At 46.6% G+C, this 14411-nt stretch overlaps 1 protein-coding gene across 3 annotated transcripts in view; it reads right to left on the minus strand.

Moving 5' to 3' along the window:
* The window catches only part of SLC28A1 (solute carrier family 28 member 1), a 65399-nt gene that overhangs the window by 37469 nt on the left and 13519 nt on the right, over positions 1-14411 (minus strand). For 2 of the 3 annotated variants that reach the window (XM_081546931.1, XM_081546932.1), the window contains 3 exons: positions 13273-13367; positions 7606-7789; positions 25-166 (listed from right to left, as the gene is read on the minus strand). In XM_081546931.1, coding sequence (XP_081403057.1) covers positions 25-166; positions 7606-7789; positions 13273-13367 — 421 coding nt within the window. Of the gene's footprint in view, positions 1-24; positions 167-7605; positions 7790-12213; positions 12432-13272; positions 13368-14411 lie in introns of those variants that run through there. The other variant, XM_081546933.1, reaches the window with a different exon arrangement.

Genomic DNA, 14411 nt, shown 5'->3' on the forward strand with positions numbered 1-14411 from the left:
TTGGCCTGACAACTAAGCACTCACTGCGCGGTGATGCTTTGAGAAGGCAAACAGGAGGCCAACGAACACGCAGATTCCGCCAAAGGACACCAGCTGCTCAGGTCGCCGAGAGGTATCCAGGGCCAGCCACAATACCAGGCCCAGGAAAGCAGCAAGGGCTAGACCTCTGTAGGGGAGGGGTGGAGAGTCATTACTGTCAGCATCTCCCCACCCCCACACAACAGCACCCAGGGTCCCAGGGAAGGGTACTCAGGGCTGGTGGGAGGAGAAGGGGGAGAGTGCTGTGTGACCTCAGACAAACCACCTAGCCTGTCTGAGTCTAGTTTCCTCATTAGGTAAATGAAGCCAAAGACCCTCCCACACCCCCAATTCTCAAGATTGCTGAGAGAACTAAATCAGAGGATGTGGGTACTCAGCTTAGCATGGTGCCAAGCACACGGCAAGAATTCTCATAGCTGCAGTGATGCTCAGTTCAGCCAGCCTCTGGCCTTGCCAGGGTGAGGTGAGGTCTGTGTGGGCTGGAACTCAGCGCCATGGGCCATGGGCTCTGCTCCCCTAAAGCCCAGAAGTGGTGGTGTCAATCAGGAATACAGAGCTGAGTACCTGAGACCAATGACCAAAAGTGACTTTTATAGCCATGTCTCCCTCCCTGGGGCTGGGATCTGCTTATCCAGGAGTATGTCTGTCTTCCTGTGTTAGTCGCTCAGTCATGTCCAACTCTTTGCAATCCTGTGAACTGTAGCCCACCAGGCTCCTCTGTCCATGGGATTCTCCAGGAAAGAATATTGGACTGGGTACCTATTCCCTTCTTCAGGGAATCTTCCCAACCCAGTGATAGAACCTGGGTCTCCCACATTACAGGTGGATTCTTTACCGTCTGAGCCACCAGGGAAGCCCTGAATGTCCAGGAGGCAGCCTAAAAATTTAAGAGCCCAGGTTCAGGGTCTAACCCTGACCCAGTCCTCAACTCCCTGGGTACTACTAACCACAGCTGAAGCTCACTGAGCTCCTACTATGTGCCAGGAACCATGCTGAGTGCTGAGACACCTACAGTAATTGTCCTCATCCTGCTGCTGCTGCTAAGTCACTTTAGTCGTGTCCGGCTCTGTGCGACCCCATAGACGGCAGCCCACCAGGCTCCTTCGTCCCTGGGATTCTCCAGGCAAGAATACTGGAGTGGGTTGCCATTTCCCTCTCCAGTGCATGAAAGTGAAAAGTGAAAGTGAAGTTGCTCAGTCATGTCTGACTCTTCGAGACCCCATGGGCTGTAGCCTACCAGGCTCCTCCGTCCATGGGGTTTCCCAGGCAAGAGTACTGGAGTGGGGTGCCATTGCCTTCTCCGGTCCTCATCCTAGAGATGTAAAAATTAATTTGCCTGTGGCCACCTGTCTAGAAAGTAGCAAAGCTGAGATTCAACACAGGCACTCTAGCAGCACGCCTGTTCTCTTAACTAGTTCTGTGCACAGTCACCAGCCAGTAAGAGAAGGACCCAGGATCTGAACTCAGGCAAGCTAACCCCAGAATTCACTGTTTATTTCTAGTGTGTTTTCCAAACTCCTACTATGCCAGTTCCATTGGCCTAATTTCTGCCTTGTCTCTGAGCCACCTGTATGTCTCTTTACTTACTGATATCCTTGAAGTTAACTTGTGTTATAAAAACTTAAATGCATGTTTGGAGGGTTTTTTTTTTTGGAAGGTTTTTTTTTTTTAAATTTTTACAGGTGTAGGTTTTAATTGTATTTTTCAAAAAACTTTTTATTTTGTAAAGGAATATAGCCAATTAACAATGTTATGATAGTTGCAGGTACACAGCAGAGCGATTCAGCCATATGTATACATGCATCCATTCTCCCCCAAACTCTCCTCCCACCCAGGCTGACACATAACATTGAACACAATTCTCTGTGCTATACAGTAGTTCTTTGTTGGTTATCCATTGTAAATATAGCAATGTGTACATGTCCATCCCAAATTCCCTAACTATCTCTTTCCCTTGGTAATCATAAGTTCATTCTCTAAGTCTGAAGGTCACAAAGATTTTTCTGCTATGTTTTCTTATAGTAGTTATATAGTTTCAGACTTTACATTTAGGTTTATCATCTATTTTCAGTTAAATTTTTAATATAATGTGAGGCATGGATTGAGTTCATTTGTTTCTCTCTCCTCCTTTTCCTCCTCCTTCTCTTCTTTCTTCTACATATGGAAATCCAATTGTTCTGGCAGAATTTGTTAAGCTGATTATTATTTCTTCACTGAATTGCCTTAGCACTCAAAAAATCAACTGGCTTTATATATGTAGGTCTATTTCTGTACTCTGTTCTGTTCATTGATCTATTTGTCTGTCTTGATGGCAACAACACATTGTCTTAATTACTGTATCTTTATAATAAGTCTTAAGGACAGTTAGTGAAATGCATCAGCTTTGTTCATCTTTTTCAAAATTGTCTAGGCTATTCTAGGCTCTTGGCATTTGCATATAAATTCTAGAATCATCTTATTATTTCTACCCCAAAAGTCTACTAGAATTTTGATTGAGATACTATTAGAATCTATAGATTAACTTGAGGAGAATTGATATATTAATAATATTGATTCACTCAATCCATGAACTTGATATGTTGCTGCATTTATTTAAGTCTTTTTATTAAATATTTCTCTCAGCAGTGTTTCCTAGTTTTCCATGTACAGGTTTGGAGGTCTTTTGTCAGATTTATCCTTAAGTATTTTGTATGTTTTATGCTATTCTAAATGACATTTATGATTTTAATTTATGATTGTCTGTTGTTAGTATATGGAAATACTATTGTATTTTGCATGTTGAGCTTGTATCCTTCAACCTTGCTAAACTCATTTAATAGTTTTACTAGCTTTTTGTAGATACCATAGAATTTTCAAGCTTCCCAGGTGGCGCTAGTGGTAAAGAACCTGCCTGCCAATGCCGGAAAAGAGATGAGGGTTCGACCCCTGGGTCACGAAGATCCCTTGGAGGAGCGCATGGCAACCCACTCCAGGATTCTTGCCTGGAGAATCTCATGGACAGAGGAGCCTGGTGAGCTACAGTCCATGGGCTCACAAAGAGTGGGACACGACTGAAGTGACTTAGCACACAAGCACATAGGATTTTCTATGCAATCTTGTCTGTGAAAAAAGACTGCTTTACTTCCTTTCTAATCTCCATGCCTTTTATTTCTTTTTCTTACCCAAGTGCACAAGCTAGAACCTCCAGTACAATGTTGAAAAAAATTAGTAAGAATAGGGTTTCCCTGGTGGTCCAGTGGCTAAGACTTCATGCTCCCACTGCAGGGGCCCAGGGTTCAATCCCTGGTTGGGGAACTAAATCTCACATGCTGCAACTAAAGATTCCATGTGCCGAAACTAAGACCCAGCACAGCCAAATTAGAAAAAAAAAAAAAGGTGGTGAGAGCGAACATTCTTATATTGTTCTTGATTTCAGTGGATTAGCACTCAGTCTTTCACGAGTAAGTATGAGGTTAACCATAGATTTTTGGCAGGTGGTCTTTATCAGAATGAGGAAGTTCCCTCATATTCCTAGTTGGCTCAGAAATTTTTTTCAGAAATGGATATTGAATTTTGTCAAATGCTTTCTCTTATCTGTAGGCATCATCATATTGTTTTTCTTCTTATAGTCTGTTAATATGATGACATTGATTTTTTTAATGTAAACCCAACTTTGGACTCCTGGGATAAATCCTTCTTGTTAATGACATATTATCCCTTTGTGTATTATTGTATTTGGTTTTCTAAAATTTTTAAAATAATTTTTACATCTTTGTTCATGAGGGTTATTGGTCTGTACCTTTAATGTGAGTATTGGTATGGGAAAGGGTTAGATCTACCATCTTGCTATTTGTTTTCTATTTGTCCCATCTTTGTTTTGTTCCTCTTTTCCTACTGCTCTACTGTCTTTCAGATTGACTGTTTAAAAATTATTCTTTATCTCTTTTTTTACTTGTTAGCTATAATTCTTTGTTGTGTTATTTTAGTGAGAGCTTTAGCATTTATAGTATACATCTTTAATTTATCACAATCTACTTTGAAGTGATATTATATCACTTTAAATGAAGTATAAAAATCTTACAGCAGTCTAATTTTATTTCTTTTCTCCTAGCCTTTGTGCTACGGTTGTTTACTTCTACATGTAATATAAACTCTACCATACATTGTTCTATTCTTGCTTTATAAGTTGATTTTAAAGAGATTTAAATAATAACAAAAATAAGTCATTATATCCACTCACATAGTTACCCTCCCAACACTCTTGATTCCCTCATCTAGATCTAACTTTTCATCTGGCATCATTTTCCTTCAGTTTGAAGACTGTCCTTTAACATTTCTTGTAGTGCATATCTGGTTTTTAATGTCTGATTCTTTCAGCTTTTGTATATCTGCAAAAGTCCTATTTCTCCTTTCTTGAAGGATATTTCACTGGTGAAGAATTCTAGATTGACACACTTTTGTTTTCATTTCTGTTTTTTACAGTTTCACTGTTTTCTCATTTGTATTGTTTTTGAGAAGAAATCTGCCGTCATCCATATCTTGTTCCTCTGAACATATGGTTTTTTTCTCTAGCTGTTTTTAAGGTTTTTCTCTTTATTGATGTTTTTAAGCAATTTGATTATGATGTGCTTTGGTGTGGTTTTCTTCATGTTTCTTGTGCTGTAGGTTTGTAGAGTTTCTTGATACTTGGGTTTATAATTTTCATCAAATTTGGAATTTCTTATCCACTGTACCACCAGGAAAGTCCAGGTATATATTTTAATTTCTCTCAGATATAACCTAGAAGTAGAATTGCTGGGTATGGCAACTCTATGGATAATACTTTGAGGAACTGACTAATTGTTTTCTATTGCAGTTGCATCATATCATATTATATTTCTATCAGGAGTATATGAGGGTTTCAAATTTTTCCACATCTTTGTCATCACTTCCTATAATCTGTCTTATTTCATTATAGCCATCCTAAAAGATGGGAAATGGTATCTTGTGATTTTTTCTTTTTTTTTTGGCTATGCTATATGGCTTGTAGGATCTTAGTTTCCTGACCAGAGATTGAGACCGTGGCCATTACAAGAAAAGCATCAAATTCTAACCACCAGGGAACTCCCTTATCTGCATGTATTTTTTTTAAAGGAAACTTGGTAACAATACCTCATGTGGAAAACCAGTATCAGTGATTTGTCATAAACAGAAGATGACTATAAAAATAAAACCCCTTATAAATCTATTTAATAAACAGAAGGCAAATGTAAAAACAAATCTGTTTATAAAGAAAACTAAAAATTTGCTTATAGGCTGACTTAAAGCATTTTGCTGTAGATCTTACTTTGGGAAACACCCTTGTGCCTTGCACCTGCCTGGCTTAGTCACTGGGTATCTTTGGGCACCAGTTTCTTCATCAACAAAAACAGTACCTCTTTTAAGCCATAGAAACATTTGTTTCCCCAGCTAAAATGTTTTCTGCAAGCCTGTTTATAAAACAGAGTTGCCTGGTGGAAATGGAAATTGGGAGGAGGAGTGTCTGATGTTCCCCTCTCCAATCTCCCTCGCCTGCCCTCTGGCACCTCCACAGTTTCCAGAGCTCTAAGGAACCCAGTTTAAAAACCAGGGGATCCTGGTGAGACAGAGTGGGACCCTATGGTCCTTGCTCCCTGACCCCCAGGTCCTTTGCCTGCCTTTTGTCTGTGTAAAACTTTAGTCAAAGAATAAATTTAATCAGAGAAATGAGAAATGCAGAAACAAAGGCAAACAGTCAAAGGAGACCAAATAACAATCAGAGAAGGCAATGGCACCCCACTCCAGTAGTCTTGCCTGGAAAATCCCATGGACGGAGGAGCCTGGTGGGCTGCAGTCCGTGTGGTCGCTAAGAATTGGACATGACTGAGCGACTTCACTTTCACTTTTCACTTTCATGCATTGGAGAAGGAAATGGCAACCCACTCCAGTGTTCTTGCCTGGAGAATCCCAGGGACAGCGGAGCCTGGTAGGCTGCCGTCTATGGGGTCGCACCGAGTCAGACATGACTGAAGCGACTTAGCAGCAGCAGTCATTAAACAGAGTCAGGGACCTTTAGTTCCTTCTCAAGGGCCATAGATAATATTCTGAGCCATCTCTTTTGAACTGTGAATATCTTACAGATACTGAAACTCCCCCCATCAGGTGGAAGAAGTCAGCTACATAATGACCAGACTGTACCCATGACATAAGCTGCCACAGTTCCGAGAACTGGCCTCCAAGAAATGGAAGCAAACCGACCGTGGAACTGAAGATTAACTGTACCAAAAACAATCACAATGACACTGGTCAGACCACCAATGACCAATTTGAAGATGACTGTCCGAGATGACTGTGCTGTTTCTGCATGTAGCCCCCTCCCTTGGCCTGTAATAGCTCTCAACCACTGCTGGTCATGGGGGGACGTCGGCCTTTGGACAGATGTCCCTGAACAACTTGTCCTGCCCTCAAGTTGCTGGCATCTGAAATAAAGCAAACTTTCCTTTCCACCAACCTGGCCTGTTTACTGGCTTTGGGGCAGCAGGCAGCCAGACCCCACACCTTTTGGTAACCCAAGGGCTTCCCCTGGTGGTTGAGTGACTAAAGCTCCTTTCTCTCAACACAGGGGGCCTGGGTTCAATTCCTGATCGAGGAACTAGATCCCACATGTCACAACTAAGACCTGGCACGGCCTAAGTAAATAAATAAATATTTAAAACAAAACAAAGAACAAATGGATCTCACACTGTTGCTCAGGAAAGTGGCTGGCTACATCAGAATCCCCTTGTGGCTAACTAAAAACATTAACTAATTGGAAAAGAATTTGAAAAAAAATACATACATGTTCAAATGGTAAAGAATTTGCCTGCAATACAGGAGACCTGGGTTCGATCCCTAGGTTGGGAAGAGCCCCTGGAGGAGGAAATGGCAACCCACTCCAGTATTCTTGCCTGGAGAATTCCATGGACAGAGGAGCCTGGCAGGCTACAGTCCATAGAGTTGCCAAGAGTCAAACACCACTGAGTGACTACCACTTTCACTTTCACTTACGTAAAACTGAATCACTTTGCTGTACACTCGAAACTATCACAACATTGTTAATCAACTATACTCCAATATAATATAAAAAGTTGAAAAAAATATATTCACTCCTGGACTCCAATTCAGATTGCTGAATCAGACTCCAGGGGTGGTTCCCAGCAGCTGGATGTCTCACTCAGGCTCTGGGTGATCTGATCATTGCACTGATATGGCCCTCCCAGCTTGAATGGGCTGGGATCTCTGCATTTAGGAAACTGTTGATTCCTGTCCTCAGGTGTGAGAGCCACCTACTGTAACTGGAGCAGAGAATCAGATGGAATGTGGCAAAATACCACAAAGATGCCACAAAGCTGCCTCTGAAGCTACCCAGCAAGACCTGCCCAGGGCTCCCAAGAGGCAAGCAAGGGCGTGGGCTCCCCATGACCCAAGAGCTTCAGGTAGGACAAGGACTGAAATCCTCCTCACCCAGCCCTGGCCATGGCACAAGAGTTGACTCAGAGACCCTCCGCCCATGTGCCTGCCCAACCCCATGCCCCCTGGGGGCTCACTTACCTCTTAAACCAGAGTTTCAGGCGGGGATGACCTAGAGGTTTGACACACCTCAGCAGCTTTGGCCCCAGCAGCCTCTTGAGCAGGCTGTGGGCCAGGAAGACGAGGACCACACAGGTGAGGACAAACAGTGCCAGGGCCCTCTGGAAATTCAGGATGCAGGCGGCCAGCAGGAAGGCAGTGTATGCTGGGAGTAGGTGGAGGATGAACAGAGAAGGGATTGTGGATAACGACACTAGCCTCTCTGGGACCCTGCTGCCCTACCCCCAGCTCCACCTACTCCAGCCAGAGCTCTCAGAGCCTTAGTTTCTTCATCTGGTAATGAGCACAATCGTCTCGGCTTAGAATGTGTGTGAAAGGGCTTTGAACACTCTAAAGTGCTGACCAAATGTGAGGGAGGTGTTTAAGGAGGAGGTAAGACAGCATGAGGCTTCCCAGGTGGCTCTGTGGTAAAGAATCCACCTGCCAATGCAGGAGACGAAGGAGACTTGGGTTTGATCCCTGGGTCAGGAAGACCCCCTGGAGTAAGAAATAGCAACCCACTCCAGTATTCTTGCTGGGATAATCACATGGACAGAGGAGCCTGGCAGGCTACAGTCCATAGGGTCACAAAGAGTCGGACATGAGTAAGCGACAGCACACACACACACACACACACACACACACACACACACACACACAAGACAGCATGAATCTCTGAGCATCAATGGAACACCTGCCATATCCTAGAGCCTTGGTAGGTTCCAAGGAGATCAGAGACGGATAAGTCAGCTACTCCAGAAAGTGATTGACTTGTGTGTGCCAGGATCCCGTTCTGAATGTTAATCAATGATCATTTTTCTTCCTGGAATTTCCTTTTCCCCCTTTGCCCTTCTCCCCATTTAAGCAGCTAGGCCCATCTGTGCTCTACTTCAAGAAGGGAATATGATAGTGGAGGGCAGAGGAGAACTCTCTCCCCCTGGCTTATGAATTTCAAGAGCCAGGACCTTTGAGGGGAAAGAGGTGGGATGGCATTGGGAGATTGGGGTTGACATATATGTAGTAATGATAATATGTATAAAATAGGCAACCAGTGGGAACACACTGTACAGCACAGGGAACTCTACTCAATGTACTGGTGACCTGAATGGGAGGGAAATTCAAAAGGGAGGGAATATAGGTACATGTATGGATGATTCATTTTGCTATGCAGTAGAAGCATAGCAGGGCTTCCCTGGTGGCTCAGCAGTAAAGAATCTGCTTGCAATGCAGGAGCTGCAAGAGATGTGGGTTTGATACCTGGGTCAAAGGGCATGGCAACGCACTCCAGTATTCTTGCCTGGAGAATCCCATGGACAGAGGAGCCTGGTAGGCTACAGTCCATAGCATCACAAAGAGTCGGACACAACTGAAGCGACATAGCACTCATGCACAAGAAGCATAGCAACATTGTGAAGCAGCTATATCGTAATCAAAATTAATTAATAAAAATAAAATAAAGACCTAGTGATTTAAAAAAAAGAATCATGGCTCTTGAAGAATGGAAAAGACTTATAGCCTTTCCAGCAGATAAAAAATTTTGTGTCATCCCTACACACTCTGCTGCTAGACTAGTTAGAGGATACCGCTGGGTCCCAGAGAAACGGGCTCTGAGCCTGGGGAGATGGCAAAGGCCTGGGTGTGTTTGTGGCACTGCAAGTAAAAGAGCCCTGCCCGAGGGAGGCAGCAACATTTCACAGAGAGGAATGCCATGGGGGTATGGATGAGCAACGCCAGAGAAGGCTTCTGAGGGTGTGCACACCACAGCAGGCATGGAAGCAGGCACAGAAGTGATCTCTATGAGAGGCTCAGAAAGGAAGGCTCACTTCCTGGGAGGGTCTCCATGGCTACCTGCAGCGGCAGAGAACCAAGGACCAGTTGGGGAAATGGACAGGCTAGCGGATACTTGAAAACTGACAGTGGATAAGCACCCCCAGATGGCCCAGTGGTAAAGAATCTACCTGCCAGTGCAGGAGACGCAGGAGACATGGGTTTGATCCCTGGGTCAGGAAGATCCCCTGGAGGAGGAAATGGCAACCCACTCCAATATTCTTGCCTGGAGAATCCCATGGACAGAGGAGCCCTGCAGGCTACAGTCCATGGAGTTGCAAAGAGTTGGACATGACTGAGCAACTCAGCACATACCCAAGTACCCACTGGGGACTCCTGCGGAAAGGGATAAAGGATATTTCAAACTGACAGATAATTCAGTTCTTAACGCTCACTTGGAACAAGGAAATTGAAATAGAAAATAAGTCGAGTTATGGAAAATGAAGTTACCTTTCTCTCACACAGAAAGAGGGGGACACCTGTATGGGTGTCAGTTAGAAGCACACAGGTGAGGCTCTGCGGGGCCAGGCAGAGATGCAGGCACAGGGCTGTGGGAGGTCAGAGGAGGGGGAGCTGGCGGGAGAGAGGCGCCAAGCTTGGCACTCTAAAGCACTGCCAGGATTATTCCTCACAACCAAGCCCTAGGTCGGTACTGTGTGATCCCCATCCAGAGATGAGAAGCAAACTGATTCATGCAGAGAGGAAATCGGGCTGGGATACCAATCCAGGTCTGTCTGCGGCCAGCAGGGACTGGCACAGCGTGTAGGAGATGGGGCTGTGTAGACAGGTCCTCCAGGCAGGACAGGGCAGAAAAGAGTCTTAAGAAGTATTTTCATCCTTCTAAGATCCCTGTAAACTCTGGTGACAGGACTTTGTTCCTTTTGGGCGCCTCTACACACTCTTAGGGAGAAGGCAATGGCACCCCACTCCAGTACTCTTGCCTGGAAAATCCCATGGATGGAGGAGCCTGGTAGGCTACAGTCCATGTGGTCGCTAAGAGTCAGACACGATTGAGCGACTTCACTTTCACTTTTCCCTTTCATGCACTGGAGAAGGAAATGGCAACCCACTCCAGTATTCTTGCCTGGAGAATCCCAGGGATGGCGGAGCCTGGTAGGCTGCCGTCTATGGGGTCGCACAGAGTCGGACACGACTGAAGTGACTTAGCAGCAGCAGCAGCACACACTCTTAGCCCATGTGGTCCAGCAGAGCCTGACCCTCTTCACAGGTGGAGAACCCAGGGAGGAGCACATTACCCGAGGTATGCCCATCATAGACCTCCAGAAATACAGGCAAGAGGCACACTCTTCTGAGACCGGGGACACTGAGGCCCTCCATGTCAGTCAGCCGCCAATGTTATCTTGGCATGTGTGGAGAAAGCCCACCTAAGGCGAGGAGGCCACTGCTCAGAATCAAAGCAGGTGCTGAGAACATGAGCTTGTACCGTGCCTGCTTCGGGAAGCCCGTGACAAGCCTCATTACAGAAGACATGATACAATAAAGAGAGCAGAGAGCTTGAGGAAATCAAAATCACCCAAACATGGAGAAAGGAAGGGAGCTCCTGACAGCCAAGACAGACGGGGAAGTAGGACGGGGAGGGTCATTTCTACAACCTGCTAGATGGAATTCAGTCATTTCTTCAAGAGAAACAAATCTGGGTCTGAGTGAAGGTGGACACAAGGGGAACCAGAAGGCCCTGCTCAGCTTCTGCCACAGGAAGACTTCACCGCACCCGACATCCATAGGAGGGAGCTGCCAGGGCCACGAACCAGCCCCATCTCAGCAGGGGACCCCACTTTGATTTAATCACAAAGACTGGCGCCACTGCTGTCATGTCTCCCTGTTCTCTCCCCTGTGTAGCCCCCACGAAGGTCTGGGCAACCACACCACCTCCCCTTTTTATTTTCTGCCTTCCAAGCCGAGGCAAGCCTGCCGCCGTGAAGACATGCCCTTGCCTGGGCCCTGGAACCCTGCTTCCCTGTGCCCAGGGGACCTTGCTCCACTGGTCATCTCTGCCACCTCGCTTCTACCCTTTCCCCAAACTCCCTGCCTCATTTCAGAAAGCTGGTCAAAGTGTCTCCCTTCACAAACACATCCTCTTCCTTGAAACCGCCATACCCTTCTATTAATATTCCTGCCCAGGGGCTTCCCTGGTGGCACAGTGGATAAGAATCTGCCTGCCAATGATCTGGGAAGATTCCACATGCCATGGAGCAACTAATTCTGTGCACCGAAACTACCGTGCACCGAACCTTCGCCCCAGGGCCCTTGAGCCACAACTAATGAGCCCCTGGGCCACAACTACTGAAGTCCACATGCCTCAAGCCTGTGCTTCACAAGAAAAGAAGCCACCGCAATGAGAAGCTCCTGCACAGCAATGAAGAGTAGCCCCCACTCACCGCAACTAGAGAAAGCCTGTGCGCAGCAATGAAAACCTATCACAGACAAAAATGAATAAATAAATAAATTTGTATTCCCACCCAGTTCTCATAAAAAAATTTCTCAGAAGAGCTGTGTAGACTTATTGTCTACACTGCCTCTCCTCCTGTTCTCCAATCCAGCTATTGCACCTCTGCCCTAAGTCACCATGATCTCCTTGTCCTAAAGTCCATGGGCACTACTCCATCCTTGTCCTGCTGGTCTCACTGCAGAGATGCTAGCCATCTTTCCCTCCCTCTGACGACCCTTTGCTCCTGGTCTTGTGCTTGCTGCCCCCACCTGCATGCCTTCTCAGGCTGTCTCAGGGCCCCTCGTCTTCTCTACCTCCTTCTGTGTGACTGGTCTTCACGTTTCCACCCATGAGCCACTTCTCAATTCATTCTCCAAGCACCCCTGGGAAGTCTCTTCTCCTCCTGGAGGGCCTGGCAGCAGTTCCCTCCACACATTGTCCAAAACAACTCACCATTCCCCTCCCGGCTGAGACCCCCTCCTCCACCTGTGGTCCCTGGCTCTAGTGAGCAGCATCACCCACCCCATGGCCCAAGCAGAACCCTGAGGCATCCTGGATTCCAGGGCCCCCCTTTGTCCCGCACGGTGATCAGCTCCCAGGTCTGACTGGTGTGGCTTCCTGAGGATTTCTCAGATCCACCCCCTCCATCCTCCACCCGTTCGTCTTCTCCCACGTGTATAGTGGCTCTCAACTGTCTCCTTTTCCCGTCTTTCCTGCCTGCCTCCTCTGGGTTTCCACAATGTGAATCCAAGCTTGCCACTTCCCTGTTTAAATCCTTCGATGGCTCTCTCTGGCCTTGGGAGTAAAATCCAAATCTCTCCAACCCCTCTTCCCAATATCTGGCCCCTTCTCATCCCTCCAGCCTCCTCCTCTGGCACTCCTGGTCTAGAACTTTACCCTCTAGCCACTCGGCTCTTTATCAGCTGCCTGCCCACATGCTGCCTTTGCTCATGTGTCCCTCTACCTCCTCACTCCTCTTCCTTCCCCTTTTACCTGGATAATTGCTGTTCACCCTGTGAGACCAGAATGTTACCTCCTCCTGGAAGACCCCCCAACCACCCCCACGATCCTTCCCTGGTGCTCCCAGATGGCCCTCTGAATTATGTGGAAATATATGTTCCCCTCTCCCTTACTGATCAGAGAGTTACCTTGAGAATAAGTTCTGGTCTGGCTTAATTCATATATCCCAGCTTCTGGAACAAGAGCTGGCCCTGAGTTGGTGCTCAAAACATTTGTCAAGTTGATGGGTAAGTGAATGACCCTGCCCTGAGACATGGATAGCTGGGTTGGAGGTGGCTGAAACCTGGGTGGTGGGGGCAGGGGGCTAGGCAGGAGTGACTGTCTCCCTGGAAGGGGCTGGGCCCAGAGCTCACCAGTACAGAGCAGGCCTATGCAGATCCATCGGAACAGCTGTGCGTGCTCCCTGCAGAAGTGTCTCACTCTCAGGGCTGGTTGCAGCCTCCTTCTCCTGGGGAAGAGACCAGCACGGTCTAAGAGGGGCTCCCCCACCAGACTCCCACACCTAGGGGGATCCTCAACACTTCCAGGCAGAAGCCACTCAGCTTCATCCCCAGTAAAATGGCAACACTGGCCTTGACATCCCACAGGGCCAAAGGTCAACCCTAGCCCAGAGGGAACTAAAGAATGACTTGACTGCAGCCATGAATTGAAAGATGCTTGCTCCCTGAAAGAGAAGCTATGACAAACCTAGATAGCGTATTAAAAAGCAAAGACATCACTTTGCCGACAAAGGTCCATGTAGCCAAAGCTATGGTTTTTTTCCAATAGTCATGTATGGATGGATGTGACAGTTGGACCATAATGAAGGTTGAGCAATGAAGAATTGATGCTTTCGAATTGTGGTGCTGGAAAAGGCTCTTGAGAGTCACTTAGACTGCAAGGAGATCAAACCAGTCAATCCTAAAGGAAATCACTCCTGAATATTCATTGGAAAGACTGATGCTAAAACTGAAGCTCCATTACTTTGGCCACCTGATGTGAAGAGTGACTCATTGGAAAAGACCCTGATGCTGGGAAAGATTGAAGGCAGGAGGAGAAGGGGACAACAGAGGATGAGATGGTTGGATGGCATCACCGACTCAACGGACATGAGTTTGCGCAAACTCCAGGAGATGGTGAAGGACAGGAAAGCCTGGTGTGCTCCATTCTGTGGAGTTGCAAAGAGTTGGACATGACTCAGCCCTTCACTGCTTCCGGCCTCTGTCTGTCCATACCAGCTGTTCCTCGGCCTGGAGTAGCACCACTAACTACCACAGCGATGCTCCAGGCTCCAGGGCTTGGGAAAGAATGAACTGAGACAATAAGGAAGGACATCACCCACATATAGAAATGCACCAACCACGATGGCTGCCTCCCCTGCCCTGTCCCATTTCCACCTATCTGAGGAGCAAGGAGGAGCCTTCGGAGGCACCCAGCTCTGCACTTAAACCTGTGGAAATTTATCCTCTGAGTAACAGCTCCTCCCAGAAAGAGGGAGGTGTCAACAGCCCAC

Source organism: Giraffa tippelskirchi, chromosome 12 (assembly GCF_054371585.1).
Source record: "Giraffa tippelskirchi isolate mGirTip1 chromosome 12, T2T-mGirTip1v1.2.pri, whole genome shotgun sequence".
NCBI lineage: Eukaryota > Metazoa > Chordata > Mammalia > Artiodactyla > Giraffidae > Giraffa > Giraffa tippelskirchi.